The sequence below is a fragment of the Anguilla anguilla genome, chromosome 6 (genome assembly GCF_013347855.1).
Source record: "Anguilla anguilla isolate fAngAng1 chromosome 6, fAngAng1.pri, whole genome shotgun sequence".
Lineage (NCBI taxonomy): Eukaryota > Metazoa > Chordata > Actinopteri > Anguilliformes > Anguillidae > Anguilla > Anguilla anguilla.
The window spans coordinates 30,719,028-30,736,320 of NC_049206.1; the positions used below are offsets into that span (position 1 = coordinate 30,719,028).

Consider the following 17,293-nt stretch of genomic DNA (forward strand, 5'->3'; position numbering starts at 1 on the left):
TGTAGCCAGGCATTTGCAATGGTGTTCCAGGTGGTTGCTAGTGTGTTGTTAGGTGGTTGCTATGGAGTTCTAGGTGGTTGCTAGGGTGTTGCTAGGGGGTTGCTAGGGTATTCTAAGTGGTTGCTAGGATGTTGCTAGGTGGTTGCTATGGAGATATAAGCGGTTTCTAGGGTGTTGCTAGGCTGTTGTTATGGTGTTCCCGGTGGTTGCTAGGTGGTTGCTATGGTGTTGCTAGGTGGTTGCTATGGAGTTCTAGGTGGTTGCTAGGGTGTAGCCAGGCATTTGCTATGGTGTTCCAGGTGGTTGCTAGTGTGTTGTTAGGTTGTTGCTATGGAGTTCTAGGTGGTTGCTAGGCTGTTGCTAGGTGGTTGCTATGGAGTTCTAGGCGGTTGCTATGGTGTTGCTAGGTGTTTGCTATGGTGTTCCAGGTGGTTGCTAAGGTGTTGCTAGCTGGTTGCTATGGTGTTCCAGGTCGTTGCTAGGGTGTTGCTAGGTGGTTGCTATGGTGTTCCAGGTGGTTGCTAGGGTGTTGCTAGGTGGTTGCTATGGAGTTCTAGGTGGTTGCTATGGTATTGCTAGGTGGTTGCTATGGAGTAATAGCCGGTTGCTAGGGTGTTGCTAGGTTGTTGCTATGGAGTTAGAGTCCGTTGCTAGGATGTTGCTTGGGGTTGCTTTGGAGTTCTAGGCGGTTGCTAGGTCTTTACTGAGTCCAATGTCGCCACCCATAGTTCTCTATGACAAACGGTTCAAAAGTTATGAAATATCAAACATCGGCCAATCAGGAAGGGGGGCGAGGCTGATCTACACCAATGGACAAGGGACTCTCTAGCATGGCCAATGAGGCATTGCACAATTTGCGGGAATTTTTTCCCTATAGAGATGAATGGCAGAATGTTCAAATCTAGAGAGAGACCAGAGTACTGCTGTTAGAAGAAACCATTGTGACATCACAAGGGTGAGAAGACAGAGCATTGTGACATCACAAAGGTGAACATTCCGCCATTCATTCTCTATGGGAAAAATTGCCCACAAAAATTCAAATTTTTCCAAAACCGTCCACTCAATCTTTCCAAAAAGTAATAGCACACCATTCCCGATCAAGCCGCTCGATTTGACATATTGTACGTGTATGTAGCACGAAAACTGTGGGAGGAGTAGCGGTCCAAAAAACGGGCGGAATAAATAATAATAATAATAATAATATGTGCAATAATAATAGTGTAGTTGCCCTAAGGCAACCACACTAACTAGACAATTCCTGCAGAAATTGTGATGTGTGGTTGCCGCCAACGCAATGTCGACTTTGTGCTGAACAGAGTGAACAGTGGTAGGTAGTTGCTATGATGTCTGAGGCAGTTGCTAGGGTGTTGCTAGGTGGTTCTATGGAGTTCTAAGTGGTTTCATGGAATTCTAGGCGGTCGCTAGGGTGGTGCTAGGTGGTTGCTATGGAGTTTCAGGTGGTTGCTATTGAGCTCCAGGTGGTTGCTAGGGCATTGCTAGGTGGTTGCTAGGGTATGCTAAGTGGTTGCTAGGATGTTGCTAGGTGGTTGCTATGGAGTTCTAGGCGGTTGCTAGGGTGTAGCTAGGCAGTTGTTATGGTGTTCCAGGTGGTTGCTAGGGTGTTGCTAGGTGGTTGCTATGGAGTTATAGCCAGTTGCTAGGGTGTTGCTAGGCATTTCCTATGGAGTTATAGGCAGTTGCTACGGTGTTGCTAGGGTATTCTAGGTTGCTGCTAGGATGTTGCTAGGTGGTTGCTATGGAGTTGCTAGGCAGTTGTTATGGTGTTACACGTGGTTGCTAGGGTGTTGCTAGGTGGTTGCTATGGTGTTCCAGGTGGTTGCTAGGGTGTTGCTAGGTGGTTGCTATGGAGTTCTAGGTGGTTGCTATGGTGTTGCTAGGTGGTTGCTTTGGAGTTATAGCTGGTTGCTAGGGTGTTGCTAGGCATTTGCTATGGTGTTCCAGGTGGTTGCTAGTGTGTTGTTAGGTGGTTGCTATGGTGTTCCAGGTGGTTGCTAGGGTGTTGCTAGGGGGTTGCTATGGTATTCTAAGTGGTTACTAGGATGTTGCTAGGTGGTTGCTATGGAGTTATAGGCGGTTGCGAGGGTGTTGCCAGGTGGTTGCTATGGAGTTCTAGGTGGTTGCTAGGGTGTTGCTTGGTCGTTGCTATGGTGTTCCATGTGGTTGCTAGGATGTTGCTAGGCAGTTGTTATGGTGTTCCAGATAGTTGCTAGGGTGTTTCTAGGTGGTTGCTAGGGTGTTGCTAGGTCGTTGCTATGGTGTTCCATGTGGTTGCTAGGGTGTTTCTAGGCAGTTGTTATGGTGTTCCAGATTGTTGCTAGGGTGTTTCTAGGTGGTTGCTATGGTGTTCCAGGTGTTTGCTAGGGTGTTGTTAGGTGGTTGCTATGGAGTTATAGCCGGTTGCTAGGGTGTTGCTAGGCATTTGCTATGGTGTTCCAGGTGGTTGCTAGTGTGTTGTTGGGTGCTTGCTATGGAGTTCCAGGTGGTTACTTGGGGGTTGCTAGGGTATTCTAGGTGGTTGCTATGAAGTTATAGGCGGTTGCTAGGGTGTTGCTAGGCAGTTGTTATGGTGTTCCAAGTGGTTGCAAGGGTGTTGCTAGGCAGTTGTTATGGTGTTCCAAGTGGTTGCAAGGGTGTTGCTAGGTGGTTGCTATGGAGTTCTAGGCAGTTGCTATGGTCTTGCTAGGTGGTTGCTAAGGAGTTCTAGGCCATTGCTAGGGTGTTGCTAGGTGGTTGCGATGGAGTTCTAGGCGGTTGCTAGGGTGTTGCTAGGTGGTTGCTATGGAGTTCTAGGTGGTTGCTAGGGTGTTGCTAGGTGGTTGCTATGGTGTTCCAAGTGGTTGCTAGGGTGTTGCTAGGCAGTTATGGTGTTCCAAGTGGTTGCTAGGGTGTTGCTAGGTGGTTGCTATGGTGTTCCAGGTGGTTGCTAGGGTGTTGCTAGGTGGTTGCTATGGAGTTCTAGGCGGTTGCTATGGTGTTGCTAGGTGGTTGCTAGGGTGTTGCTAGGTGGTTGCTATGGAGTTCTAGGCCGTTGCTATGGTGTTGCTAGGTGGTTGCTATGGAGTTCTAGGTGGTTGCTAGGGTGTTGCTAGGTGGTTGCTATGGAGTTCTAGGTGGTTGCTATGGTGTTGCTAGGTGGTTGCTATGGAGTTCAAGGTGGTTGCTATGGAGTTCTAGGCAGTTGTTATGCTGTTGCTAGGTGGTTGCAATGGAGTTCTAGGCCGTTGCTAGGGTGTTGCTAGGTGGTTGCTATGGAGTTCTAGGCCGTTGCTAGGGTGTTGCTAGGTGGTTGCTATGGAGTTCTAGGTGGTTGCTAGGGTGTTGCTAGGTGGTTGCTATGGAGTTCTAGGCGGTTGCTAGGGTGTTGCTAGGTGGTTGCTATGGAGTTCTAGGTGGTTGCTAGGGTGTTGCTAGGTGGTTGCTATGGATTTCTAGGTGGTTGCTAGGGTGTTGCTAGGTGGTTGCTATGGAGTTCTAGGTGGTTGCTATGGAGTTCTAGGCGGTTGCTATGGTGTTGCTAGGTGGTTGCTATGGAGTTCTAGGCCGTTGCTAGGGTGTTGCTAGGTGGTTGCTATGGAGTTCTAGGTGGTTGCTAGGGTGTTGCTAGGTGGTTGCTAGGGTGTTGCTAGGTGGTTGCTATGGAGTTCTAGGTGGTTGCTAGGGTGTTGCTAGGTGGTTGCTAAGGTGTTCCAAGTGGTTGCTAGGGTGTTGCTTGGTGGTTGCTATGGTGTTCCAGGTAGTTGCTAGGGTGCTGCTAGGTGGTTGCTATGGAGTTCTAGGCGGTTGCTATGGTGTTGCTAGGTGGTTGCTAGGGTGTTGCTAGGTGGTTGCTATGGAGTTCTAGGCGGTTGCTATGGTGTTGCTAGGTGGTTGCTAGGGTGTTGCTAGGTGGTTGCTATGGAGTTCTAGGTGGTTGCTAGGGTGTTGCTAGGTGGTTGCTATGGAGTTCTAGGCGGTTGCTATGGTGTTGCTAGGTGGTTGCTATGGAGTTCTAGGCCGTTGCTAGGGTGTTGCTAGGTGGTTGCTATGGAGTTCTAGGTGGTTGCTAGGCTGTTGCTAGGCAGTTGTTATGGTGTTCCAGATTGTTGCTAGGGTGTTGCTAGGTGGTTGCTATGGTGTTCCAGGTGGTTGCTAGGGTGTTGCTAGGCGGTTGCTAGGGTATTCAAAGTGGTTGCTAGGATGTTGCTAGGTGGTTGCTATGGAGTTTTAGGCGGTTGCTCGGGTGTTGCTAGGCAGTTGTTATGGTGTTCCAGGTGGTTGCTAGTGTGTTGCTAGGTCGTTGCTATGGTGTTCCATGTGTTTGCTAGGGTGTTGCTAGGCAGTTGTTATGGTGTTCCAGATTGTTCCTAGGGTGTTGCTAGGTGGTTGCTATGGTATTCCAGGTGGTTGCTGGGGTGTTGCTAAGTGGTTGCTATGGTGTTCTAGGTGGTTACTATGGTGTTGCTAGGTGGTTGCTATGGCGTTATAGCCGGTTGCTAGGCTGTTGCCAGGCATTTGCTATGGTGTTCCAGGTGTTTGCTAGTGTGTTGTTAGGTGGTTGCTATGGAGTTCTACGCCGTTGCTAGGGTGTTCTAGGTGGTTGCTAGGGTGTTGCTAGGGGTTTGCTATTGAGTTCTAGGCGGTTGCTAGGTCTTTACTGAGTCCAATGACGCGACCCATAGTTCTCTATGACAAACGGTTCAAAAGTTATGAAATATCAAACATCGGCCAATCAGGAAGGGGGGCAAGGCTGCTCTACTCCAATGGACAAAGGACTCTCTACTATGTCCAATGAGGCATTGTACAATTTGTTTGCAATATTTCCCCATAGAGATGAATGGCAGAATGTTCAAATCTAGAGAGAGACCAGAGTACTGCTGCTAGAAGACAGGGCATTGTGACATCACAAGGGTGAGAAGACAGAGCATTGTGACATCACAAGGGTGAACATTCCGCCATTCATTCCCTATGGGGAAAAATTGCCTACAAAAATTCAAATTTTTCAAAAACCGTGCAACCGATCTTTCCACAAAGTAATAGCACACCATTCCCGATCAAGCCGCTCGATTTGACATATTGCAGGTGTATGTGGTGCGAAAACTCTGGGAGGAGTAGCGGTCCAAAAAACAGGCGGAAAGAATAATAATAATAATAATAATAATATGTGCAATAATAATAGTGTAGTTGCCCTAAGGCAACCACACTAACTAGACAATTCCTGCAGAAATTGTGAAGTGTGGTTGCCGCCAACGCAAAGTCGACTTTGTGCTGAACGGAGTGAACAGTGGTAGGTTGTTGCTATGATATCTGAGGCAGTTGCTAGGGTGTTGCTAGGTGGTTCTATGGAGTTCTAAGTGGTTTCATGGAATTCTAGGCGGTCGCTAGGGTGGTGCTAGGTGGTTGCTATGGAGTTTCAGGTGGTTGCTATTGAGCTCCAGGTGGTTGCTAGGGCATTGCTAGGTGGTTGCTAGGGTATGCTAAGTGGTTGGTAGGTGGTTGCTATGGAGTTCTAGGCGGTTGCTAGGGTGTTGCTAGGCAGTTGTTATGGTGTTCCAGGTGGTTGCTAGGGTGTTGCTAAGTGGTTGCTATGGAGTTTTAGGCAGTTGCTATGGTGTTGCTAGGTGGTTGCTAGGGTGTTGCTAGGTGGTTGCTATGGAGTTCTAGGCCGTTGCTATGGTGTTGCTAGGTGGTTGCTATGAAGTTCTAGGTGGTTGCTAGGGTGTTGCTAGGTGGTTGCTATGGAGTTCAAGGCCGTTGCTATGGTGTTGCTAGGTGGTTGCTATGGAGTTCTAGGTGGTTGCTATGGAGTTCTAGGCAGTTGCTATGGTGTTGCTAGGTGGTTGCTATGGAGTTCTAGGCCCTTGCTAGGGTGTTGCTAGGTGGTTGCTATGGAGTTCTAGGTGGTTGCTAGGGTGTTGCTAGGTGGTTGCTATGGAGTTCTAGGCGGTTGCTATGGTGTTGCTAGGTTGTCGCTATGGAGTTCTAGGCGGTTGCTAGGGTGTTGCTTGGTGGTTGCTATGGAGTTCTAGGTGGTTGCTAGGGTGTTGCTAGGTCGTTGCTATGGTGTTCCATGTGGTTGCTAGGCTGTTGCTAGGCAGTTGTTATGGTGTTCCAGATTGTTGCTAGGGTGTTGCTAGGTGGTTGCTAGGGTATTCTAAGTGGTTGCTAGGATGTTGCTAGGTGGTTGCTATGGAGTTATAGGCGGTTGCTAGGGTGTTGCTAGGCATTTGCTATGGTGTTCCAGGTGGTTGCTATGGAATTCTAGATGGTTGCTAGGGTTTTCTAGCTGGTTGTTATGGGTTGCTAGGTCGTTGCTATGGAGTTAGAGCCGGTTGCTAGGATGTTGCTAGGGGGTTGCTATGGAGTTCTAGGCGGTTGCTAGGTATTTACTGAGTCCAATGACGCGACCCATAGTTCTCTATGACAAACGGTTCAAAAGTTATGAAATATCAAACATCGGCCAATCAGGAAGGGGGGCGAGGCTGATCTCCACCAATGGACAAAGGACTCTCTACTATGTCCAATGAGGCATTGCACAATTTGTGGGCAATTTTTCCCCATAGAGATGAATGGCAGAATGTTCAAATCTAGAGAGAGACCAGAGTACTGCTGCCAGAAGACAGACCATTGTGACATCACAAGGGTGAGAAGACAGAGCATTGTGACATCACAAAGGTGAACATTCCGCCATTCATTCTCTATGGGAAAAATTGCCCACAAAAATTCAAATTTTTCAAAAACCGTACACCCAAACTTTCCAAAAAGTAATAGCATACCATTCCCGATCAAGCCGCTCGATTTGACATATTGCACGCGTATGTGGTGTGAAAACTCTGGGAGGAGTAGCGGTCCAAAAAATGGGTGGAATAATAATAATAATAATAATAAATATGTGCAATAATAATAGTGTAGTTGCCCTAAGGCAACCACACTAACTAGACAATTCCTGCAGAAATTGTGAAGTGTGGTTGCCACCAACGCAAAGTCAACTTTGTGCTGAACGGAGTGAACAGTGGTAGGTAGTTGCTATGATGTCTGAGGCGGTCGCTAGGGTGGTGCTAGGTGGTTGCTATGGAGTTTCAGGTAGTTGCTATTGAGCTCCAGGTGGTTGCTAGGACATTGCTAGGTGGTTGCTAGGGTATGCTAAGTGGTTGCAAGGATGTTGCTAGGTGGTTGCTATGGAGTTCTAGGCAGTTGCTATGGAGTTATAGGCAGTTGCTAGGGTGTTGCTAGGCATTTGCTATGGAGTTATAGGCAGTTGCTAGGGTGTTGCTAGGGTATTCTAGGTTGTTGCTAGCACGTTGCTAGGTGGTTGCTATAGTGTTGCTAGGCAGTTGTTATAGTGTTACAGGTGTTTGCTAGGGTGTTGCTAGATGGTTGCTATGGTGTTCCAGGTGTGTGCTAGTGTGTTGCTAGGTGGTTGCTATGGAGTTCTAGGTGGTTGCTATGGTGTTGCTAGGTGGTTGCTTTGGAGTTATAGCAGGTTGCTAGGGTGTTGCAAGGCATTTGCTATGGTGTTCCAGGTGGTTGCTAGTGAGTTGTTAGGTGGTTGCTATGGAGTTCCAGGTGGTTGCTAGGGGGTTGCTAGGGTATTCTAAGTGGTTGCTAGGATGTTGCTAGGTGGTTGCTATGGAGTTATAGGCGGTTGCTAGGGTGTTGCTAGGCAGTTGTTATGGTGTTCCAAGTGGTTGCTAGGGTGTTGCTAGGTGGTTGCTATGGTGTTCCAGGTGGTTGCTAGGGTGTTGCTAGGTGGTTGATATTGAGTTCTAGGCGGTTGCTATGGTGTTGCTAGGTGGTTGCTAGGGTGTTGCTAGGTGGTTGCTATGGAATTCGAGGCGGTTGCTATGGTGTTGCTAGGTGGTTGCTATGGAGTTCTAGGCCGTTGCTAGGGTGTTGCTAGGTGGTTGCTATGGAGTTCTAGGTGGTTGCTAGGGTGTTGCTAGGTGGTTGCTATGGAGTTCTAGATGGTTGCTAGGGTGTTGCTAGGGTATTCGAAGTGGTTGCTAGGATGTTGCTAGGTGGTTGCTATGGAGTTCTAGGTGGTTGCTATGGTGTTGCTAGGTGGTTGCTATGGAGTTCTAGGCCGTTGCTAGGGTGTTGCTAGGTGGTTGCTATGGAGTTCTAGGTGGTTGCTAGGGTGTTGCTAGGTGGTTGCTATGGAGTTCTAGGCGGTTGCTAGGGTGTTGCTAGGTGGTTGCTATGGAGTTCTAGGTTGTTGCTAGGGTGTTGCTAGGCGGTTGCTATGGAGTTATAGGCGGTTGCTAGGGTGTTGCTAGGGTATTCTAGGTGGTTGCTAGGATGTTGCTAGGTGGTTGCTATGGAGTTATAGGTGGTTGCTAGGGTGTTGCTAGGGGGTTGCTAGGGTATTCTAAGTGGTTGCTATGGTGTTGCTAGTTGGTTGCTATGGAGTTATAGCCGGTTGCTAGGGTGTTGCTAGGCATTTGCTATGGTTTTCCAGGTGGTTGCTATGGAATTCTAGGCGGTTGCTAGGCTGTTGCTAGGCAGTTGTTATGGTGTTCCAGGTTGTTGCTAGGGTGTTTTTAGGTGGTTGCTATGGTGTTCCAGGAGGTTGCTAGGGTGTTTATAGGTAGTTGCTATGAAGTTCTAGGTGGTTGCTATGGTGTTGCTAGGTGGTTGCTATGGAGTTATAGCCGCTTGCTAGGGTGTTGCTAGGCATTTGTTATGGTGTTCCAGGTGGTTGCTATGGAATTCTAGACGGTTGCTAGGGTTTTCTAGCTGGTTGTTATGGTGTTGCTAGGTCGTTGCTATGGAGTTAGAGCCGGTTGCTAGGATGTTGCTAGGGGGTTGCTATGGAGTTCCAGGCGGTTGCTAGGTCTTTACTGAGTCCAATGACGCGACCCATAGTTCTCTATGACAAACGGTTCAAAAGTTATGAAATATCAAACATCGGCCAATCAGGAAGGGGGGTGTGGTTGATCTCCACCAATGGACAAAGGACTCTCTACCATGTCCAATGAGGCATTGCACAATTTGTGGGCAATTTTTCCCCATAGAGATGAATGGCCGAATGTTCAAATCTAGAGAGAGACCAGAGTACTGCTGCCAGAACACAGGGCATTGTGACATCACAAGGGTGAGAAGACAGAGCATTGTGACATCACAAAGGTGAACATTCCGCCATTCATTCTCTATGGGAAAAATTGCCCACAAAAATTCAAATTTTTCAAAAACCGTGCAACCAATCTTTCCAAAAAGTAATAGCACACCATTCCCGATCAAGCCGCTCGATTTGACATATTGCACGTGTATGTGGTGCGAAAACTCTGGGAGGAGTAGCGGTCCTATGGAGTTCTAGGTGGTTGCTATGGTGTTGCTAGGTGGTTGCTATGGAGTTCTAGGCCGTTGCTAGGGTGTTGCTAGGTGGTTGCTATGGAGTTCTAGGTGGTTGCTAGGGTGTTGCTAGGTGGTTGCTATGGAGTTCTAGGCGGTTGCTAGGGTGTTGCTAGGTGGTTGCTATGGAGTTCTAGGTTGTTGCTAGGGTGTTGCTAGGCGGTTGCTATGGAGTTATAGGCGGTTGCTAGGGTGTTGCTAGGGTATTCTAGGTGGTTGCTAGGATGTTGCTAGGTGGTTGCTATGGAGTTATAGGTGGTTGCTAGGGTGTTGCTAGGGGGTTGCTAGGGTATTCTAAGTGGTTGCTATGGTGTTGCTAGTTGGTTGCTATGGAGTTATAGCCGGTTGCTAGGGTGTTGCTAGGCATTTGCTATGGTTTTCCAGGTGGTTGCTATGGAATTCTAGGCGGTTGCTAGGCTGTTGCTAGGCAGTTGTTATGGTGTTCCAGGTTGTTGCTAGGGTGTTTTTAGGTGGTTGCTATGGTGTTCCAGGAGGTTGCTAGGGTGTTTATAGGTAGTTGCTATGAAGTTCTAGGTGGTTGCTATGGTGTTGCTAGGTGGTTGCTATGGAGTTATAGCCGCTTGCTAGGGTGTTGCTAGGCATTTGTTATGGTGTTCCAGGTGGTTGCTATGGAATTCTAGACGGTTGCTAGGGTTTTCTAGCTGGTTGTTATGGTGTTGCTAGGTCGTTGCTATGGAGTTAGAGCCGGTTGCTAGGATGTTGCTAGGGGGTTGCTATGGAGTTCCAGGCGGTTGCTAGGTCTTTACTGAGTCCAATGACGCGACCCATAGTTCTCTATGACAAACGGTTCAAAAGTTATGAAATATCAAACATCGGCCAATCAGGAAGGGGGGTGTGGTTGATCTCCACCAATGGACAAAGGACTCTCTACCATGTCCAATGAGGCATTGCACAATTTGTGGGCAATTTTTCCCCATAGAGATGAATGGCCGAATGTTCAAATCTAGAGAGAGACCAGAGTACTGCTGCCAGAACACAGGGCATTGTGACATCACAAGGGTGAGAAGACAGAGCATTGTGACATCACAAAGGTGAACATTCCGCCATTCATTCTCTATGGGAAAAATTGCCCACAAAAATTCAAATTTTTCAAAAACCGTGCAACCAATCTTTCCAAAAAGTAATAGCACACCATTCCCGATCAAGCCGCTCGATTTGACATATTGCACGTGTATGTGGTGCGAAAACTCTGGGAGGAGTAGCGGTCCAAAAAATGGGCGGAATAAATAATAAAGAATAACTAGACAATTCCTGCAGAAATTGTGAAGTGTGGTTGCCACCAACGCAAAGTCAACTTTGTGCTGAACGGAGTGAACAGTGGTAGGTAGTTGCTATGATGTCTGAGGCGGTCGCTAGGGTGGTGCTAGGTGGTTGCTATGGAGTTTCAGGTAGTTGCTATTGAGCTCCAGGTGGTTGCTAGGACATTGCTAGGTGGTTGCTAGGGTATGCTAAGTGGTTGCTAGGATGTTGCTAGGTGGTTGCTATGGAGTTCTAGGCAGTTGCTATGGAGTTATAGGCAGTTGCTAGGGTGTTGCTAGGCATTTGCTATGGAGTTATAGGCAGTTGCTAGGGTGTTGCTAGGGTATTCTAGGTTGTTGCTAGCACGTTGCTAGGTGGTTGCTATAGTGTTGCTAGGCAGTTGTTATAGTGTTACAGGTGTTTGCTAGGGTGTTGCTAGATGGTTGCTATGGTGTTCCAGGTGTGTGCTAGTGTGTTGCTAGGTGGTTGCTATGGAGTTCTAGGTGGTTGCTATGGTGTTGCTAGGTGGTTGCTTTGGAGTTATAGCAGGTTGCTAGGGTGTTGCAAGGCATTTGCTATGGTGTTCCAGGTGGTTGCTAGTGAGTTGTTAGGTGGTTGCTATGGAGTTCCAGGTGGTTGCTAGGGGGTTGCTAGGGTATTCTAAGTGGTTGCTAGGATGTTGCTAGGTGGTTGCTATGGAGTTATAGGCGGTTGCTAGGGTGTTGCTAGGCAGTTGTTATGGTGTTCCAAGTGGTTGCTTGGGTGTTGCTAGGTGGTTGCTATGGTGTTCCAGGTGGTTGCTAGGGTGTTGCTAGGTGGTTGATATTGAGTTCTAGGCGGTTGCTATGGTGTTGCTAGGTGGTTGCTAGGGTGTTGCTAGGTGGTTGCTATGGAATTCGAGGCGGTTGCTATGGTGTTGCTAGGTGGTTGCTATGGAGTTCTAGGCCTTTGCTAGGGTGTTGCTAGGTGGTTGCTATGGAGTTCTAGGTGGTTGCTAGGGTGTTGCTAGGTGGTTGCTATGGAGTTCTAGGTGGTTGCTATGGTGTTGCTAGGTGGTTGCTATGGAGTTCTAGGCGGTTGCTAGGGTGTTGCTAGGTGGTTGCTATGGAGTTCTAGATGGTTGCTAGGGTGTTGCTAGGGTATTCGAAGTGGTTGCTAGGATGTTGCTAGGTGGTTGCTATGGAGTTCTAGGTGGTTGCTATGGTGTTGCTAGGTGGTTGCTATGGAGTTCTAGGCTGTTGCTAGGGTGTTGCTAGGTGGTTGCTATGGAGTTCTAGGTGGTTGCTAGGGTGTTGCTAGGTGGTTGCTATGGAGTTCTAGGCGGTTGCTAGGGTGTTGCTAGGTGGTTGCTATGGAGTTCTAGGTTGTTGCTAGGGTGTTGCTAGGCGGTTGCTATGGAGTTATAGGCGGTTGCTAGGGTGTTGCTAGGGTATTCTAGGTGGTTGCTAGGATGTTGCTAGGTGGTTGCTATGGAGTTATAGGTGGTTGCTAGGGTGTTGCTAGGGGGTTGCTAGGGTATTCTAAGTGGTTGCTATGGTGTTGCTAGTTGGTTGCTATGGAGTTATAGCCGGTTGCTAGGGTGTTGCTAGGCATTTGCTATGGTTTTCCAGGTGGTTGCTATGGAATTCTAGGCGGTTGCTAGGCTGTTGCTAGGCAGTTGTTATGGTGTTCCAGGTTGTTGCTAGGGTGTTTTTAGGTGGTTGCTATGGTGTTCCAGGAGGTTGCTAGGGTGTTTATAGGTAGTTGCTATGAAGTTCTAGGTGGTTGCTATGGTGTTGCTAGGTGGTTGCTATGGAGTTATAGCCGGTTGCTAGGGTGTTGCTAGGCATTTGCTATGGTGTTCCAGGTGGTTGCTATGGAATTCTAGACGGTTGCTAGGGTTTTCTAGCTGGTTGTTATGGTGTTGCTAGGTCGTTGCTATGGAGTTAGAGCCGGTTGCTAGGATGTTGCTAGGGGGTTGCTATGGAGTTCCAGGCGGTTGCTAGGTCTTTACTGAGTCCAATGACGCGACCCATAGTTCTCTATGACAAACGGTTCAAAAGTTATGAAATATCAAACATCGGCCAATCAGGAAGGGGGGTGTGGTTGATCTCCACCAATGGACAAAGGACTCTCTACCATGTCCAATGAGGCATTGCACAATTTGTGGGCAATTTTTCCCCATAGAGATGAATGGCCGAATGTTCAAATCTAGAGAGAGACCAGAGTACTGCTGCCAGAACACAGGGCATTGTGACATCACAAGGGTGAGAAGACAGAGCATTGTGACATCACAAAGGTGAACATTCCGCCATTCATTCTCTATGGGAAAAATTGCCCACAAAAATTCAAATTTTTCAAAAACCGTGCAACCAATCTTTCCACAAAGTAATAGCACACCATTCCCGATCAAGCCGCTCGATTTGACATATTGCACGTGTATGTGGTGCGAAAACTCTGGGAGGAGTAGCGGTCCAAAAAATGGGCGGAATAAATAATAAAGAATAATAATATGTGCAATAATAATAGTGTAGTTGCCCTAAGGCAACCACACTAATAATATGTGCAATAATAATAGTGTAGTTGCCCTAAGGCAACCACACTAATAATATGTGCAATAATAATAGTGTAGTTGCCCTAAGGCAACCACACTAATAATAATATGTGCAATAATAATAGTGTAGTTGCCCTAAGGCAACCACACTAATAATAATATGTGCAATAATAATAGTGTAGTTGCCCTAAGGCAACCACACTAATAATCCTAACAAATACAATAGGGTTCCACCAGCTTCGCTGCTTGGACCCCTAATTATAGGGCGATACGTAATTGGTGTAATTGCATTGCCGGGGTTCAGTCAGTTAGGAGTTCGCGTTTCATCGCTCTCTATCGACCCCTACTGCTTGATCGAGCACTCGATGACATGCCAAAAGCTGCATATGACATGTCTTCCACTAGTGCAACCCTATGTGAGCTTGGCTGTGGGCCGTGGTGTGAAAAGAAGCAGGCTGGTGACACCACACGGTCTGGGTGAGAATGGATGTCTTCACTCAGTCAAATTGGCAGTGGAGAATGTACAAGCGCATTGGGTGTCAATTTTTAAAAAATTAATTAATTTTTTTTTGGCTCTTATGCAAACATACATGCATTAAACTAAAAAGGAGCCACACTAACCTTTAAGTAAAAAAAACTCAAACTACTATTAAAATTAGACAATTGCCATATCTTTGCACTATTGCTAAATAATATGTGGGAAAGTTGACAGTGTTTGATATAAATAAAAGAACAAAATAAAACTATTCACATAGAGGCCACTGGGTCACAGGACCTGAAAGGAGGACAAAGTGTACATAGAAACAAATTTATGTTTTGATGACATCCATCTAATTTTTAGATCACTTGATCACTTGGAAAGTTCCAAGTGATGGAACTTTGTTGAGTTTATATCCCATCGACAGTGCCCCCCCCCCCCCCCCCCCCGACACAGAGAGTTGTCAATGCCAGAAATTCTGTGAACTGTCTAGATTGGTCATCAAGCATTCTTACTTAAGGGTCCTCCATAACACTTGAGCCCACTTGCAGCCTAGTCATTCACCTCAGGGGAAGAAAGTATCAGTTACATGTGTGGTGTACTTTTTTCAAGTTGGAATCGCATGAATACACCTCTGCATTTCTGGGATATGACTGTTTCTTGCATTTCATTGTTTTGTTCTGACACCTTTTTCTGATACTATCATCAGCATAGTTTGTACAAGTCAAATATGGTTGTTTGTGTGACTGTGTGGTACTTGAGAAATATTATAACTCAAAGAATGTTTTGCTGAAATTAATAAGCTAACAGTGAGCCTGTATACTGTACACTGGAATGTAAATGACACTGAACACTCAATATGCACAGTCCTGTGTTCTTCCAGGTCTTATTTGGACACACATTTCTGTCCAAAGTGGAAGCCAACAATAAATGGGTTCCAATCAGTCCACTAGCATGCTCGTAAATATGCAATGGCACACAGCCATACATTGGGAATACTATTCGCATCCCTGCTGTGCACCTATTTTTCATTTCTACGTTTATTGTGTCTCTGATCACTAACCTGTAGTTGCAATGTTACCAGAGTTGTTTATCTGTGTCATAAAGATTATAAGTATAAAGATTATGGTTACTTTGTGCTGTTGTTATGTAGCTGTCTGTTGCAGAGCTGTTCTCAGGCCCTGGAAACTGTGGCGTCTGGCCTGTATTGCGGCTTCTGCCCCATTGTGAAGCCCTTCCAGTTGCTAGCTACACCCATGGCCAGCAGGCACTGAATTATAAACTTACACAAAGCATGTAAACCAGATATCCCACCTGTCAAATCTCCTGTCTTCTCTATTCACACACTATTCACACCTAATAATTGCCAGACTTTTCCCTTTCTCCTTTTAACTTCCTGCTGGTGGCCTGTATTTTTCTCTCTTTTTCCCTCTCTCCTACCTCCATTGCTACCTCTGCAGTTTGAGGATATGGATGACTGCGTGCTACAAGGTCTTCTCTCTTTGCTGGGCTGTCTTAGCAATCTCTTCCTTCTAATAAAGGTTGTTTTATTCACCTTCCCTGTCTGTCATTGTATCATGCTCATTCTCAACCTCCAGTTTTTTTTTTTATCAACGGTGGTATCGCTCTGCCTGTGACTTCCACTTTAAAATGACCATGCTTTGTTTAAATGCATTTTTTATTAATATTTCTTTGGCAATACTTTAATTGGGATCCTTCCTTGTAACATTTTATGTTTTTTATTTTTTTATTTTCTTTTGTCTCTTTTCTCCTACTTTGGCCTCTCAACCATCTGATTTTGTCTGGCTTCTGTGGAAAAACATACAGTGTCCATACAGTGTGCATCACAACATTGACAATGACATTTCTGTGTACATCATAGTGATATGATCATTAAAAAACATGCTTTTTCTGTATACATCATGATTATATCGCCACAAGAGCACCATTTTGTATATTGTGTATCTCAATGTGAACACATTTTGCATTTATTAGTAGTTTTTTGTTGGAAGGATTAGCAAGAACTGTTTGTCAGGTTAGTGGAACATCTAGAGGATGTTTAAACTGGCATGCTTCACACCTCTCCTGAACAGTATTTTAACATGCACTGGTTATAATTTGACCAACCCTCCAACTACAGCTTCCCATGCTGGCTTTTGGGCACCCAGTAGACCAGCAGAGATAGCTGGGGTTTGATGAGATGCTGTCTTTGTAGCCAGCTGAAACTAGTGACAATCGTACATCACCCTTAAGGTATACAGGTCACAGTCAATTATGGTACGGCCTAGATTTTGTGTTTTTAGTATTAAAGAAGTAAAACAGTGCTTTAACAGGACAGCCCAACCAGCAGCCCCCTAATATTCCAAGCCACAAAAATATTTTCATTTTTCAGTTTTAAAATGCTTATTTTTCACAATACCACCACATGAGGGGGGAAAAGGAGGGGAAAGGAAATATTTTGACAGTCTTTCTTGATATAAAGATTTTATTGTGATTTCTGCTCCCTCCTAAATGTATAATTGTATTCTGGTTTGGAGGGAATTCCGTGCTTGGGTAATGCTGTGGCCAACTGCATTACCCTTACCGGGAGTCTGACAACATCCCACTGGCATAGTCAGAAGGTGTCATCACTGAATCTTGGGCAAGTGTTGTAGCTGGTACACCACCCAGTTTCTTCCTGAACTTCAGAACCCTGTCCATAGTGTCACTTGAGGTTGACATCCAGGAAGTGTTCATACTGTGTGATGGGTCATTTCTCAGTACACTGCCGTGACTCTTGATGGGGAAGTTTTATATGTCTCATTCACAAAACTTTTAAACTTTTTAAAATGTCTTTATCAAGAATTTATCTTGAAAGATTTTTATGACTCATGTCTATAGTTCACCATATACTTTACTGTATCTCTGTGCAGACAGCTTTAAAATCATGTTTACATTATTTTTACCAATAAACTTTTATATTCTGTGATTGTTAGTTATGTATAACTTGAGTATACGGCATATGTAGCAGGAATAGCTGTATATGATGTTTTAATTAGACTGAGGCTTTAAGTTAAATGTTATTTATAACAAAACACCATTTAGCATTATTAGCCTGCTTTGTGTACCATTAAGATTTCTTTTTCTCACAATCACACCAAACATGATCAGGATTAATAACACAGGCATTGGCACTGCCCCTTCCTGCACTGACCACGGTCATGTCAAAACGGTTCCTTTTCAGGAGCTCAGGGAGAGCCAGAGCAAACAGCAGGCCACCCTCAACAAACTCTGCAGAGTCAAGGAGGAGAAGCTCCGGGAGATCCAAAGGCGAAGGGAGGAGGAGCTGGAGCAGAAGAGGAAGGAGGAAGAGGAGGCCATCAGGTAATATAGAGCCCCACTCACAACGCACATCTCCGATACACTGCATCAGCTGTTCCTCACAAATATGTGCTTTGGAAGGCATTAACAACCGGGAATTCGTTGTGTTGTAGGGTTACCAGTATTACTAATATCAGTCATTTCCAGTAAAGTCTGTTTCCAGTACAGTTCCAGTAAATTTATCTGACATAATCTGGTAACTCTGATACATGTGAAGACATAGCAACGGTACAGAAACCATTAGGATGTTCCATCAGAATACATTAAATAAATACTGGCCTATGGCAAAGTGTGCTATTGCCATGGGCGGGCTA

The 17,293-nt window shown here is 46.0% G+C and overlaps 1 protein-coding gene across 6 annotated transcripts in view; it reads left to right on the top strand.

The window, feature by feature from the left end:
• The window catches only part of itsn2b (intersectin 2b), a 140,102-nt gene that overhangs the window by 88,051 nt on the left and 34,758 nt on the right, over window positions 1-17,293 (top strand). For 5 of the 6 annotated variants that reach the window (XM_035422487.1, XM_035422491.1, XM_035422486.1 and 2 more), the window contains 2 exons: window positions 15,080-15,160; window positions 16,843-16,982. In XM_035422487.1, the coding sequence (XP_035278378.1) occupies window positions 15,080-15,160; window positions 16,843-16,982 (221 nt within the window). The remainder of the gene's footprint in view (window positions 1-15,079; window positions 15,161-16,842; window positions 16,983-17,293) is intronic. The other variant, XM_035422490.1, reaches the window with a different exon arrangement.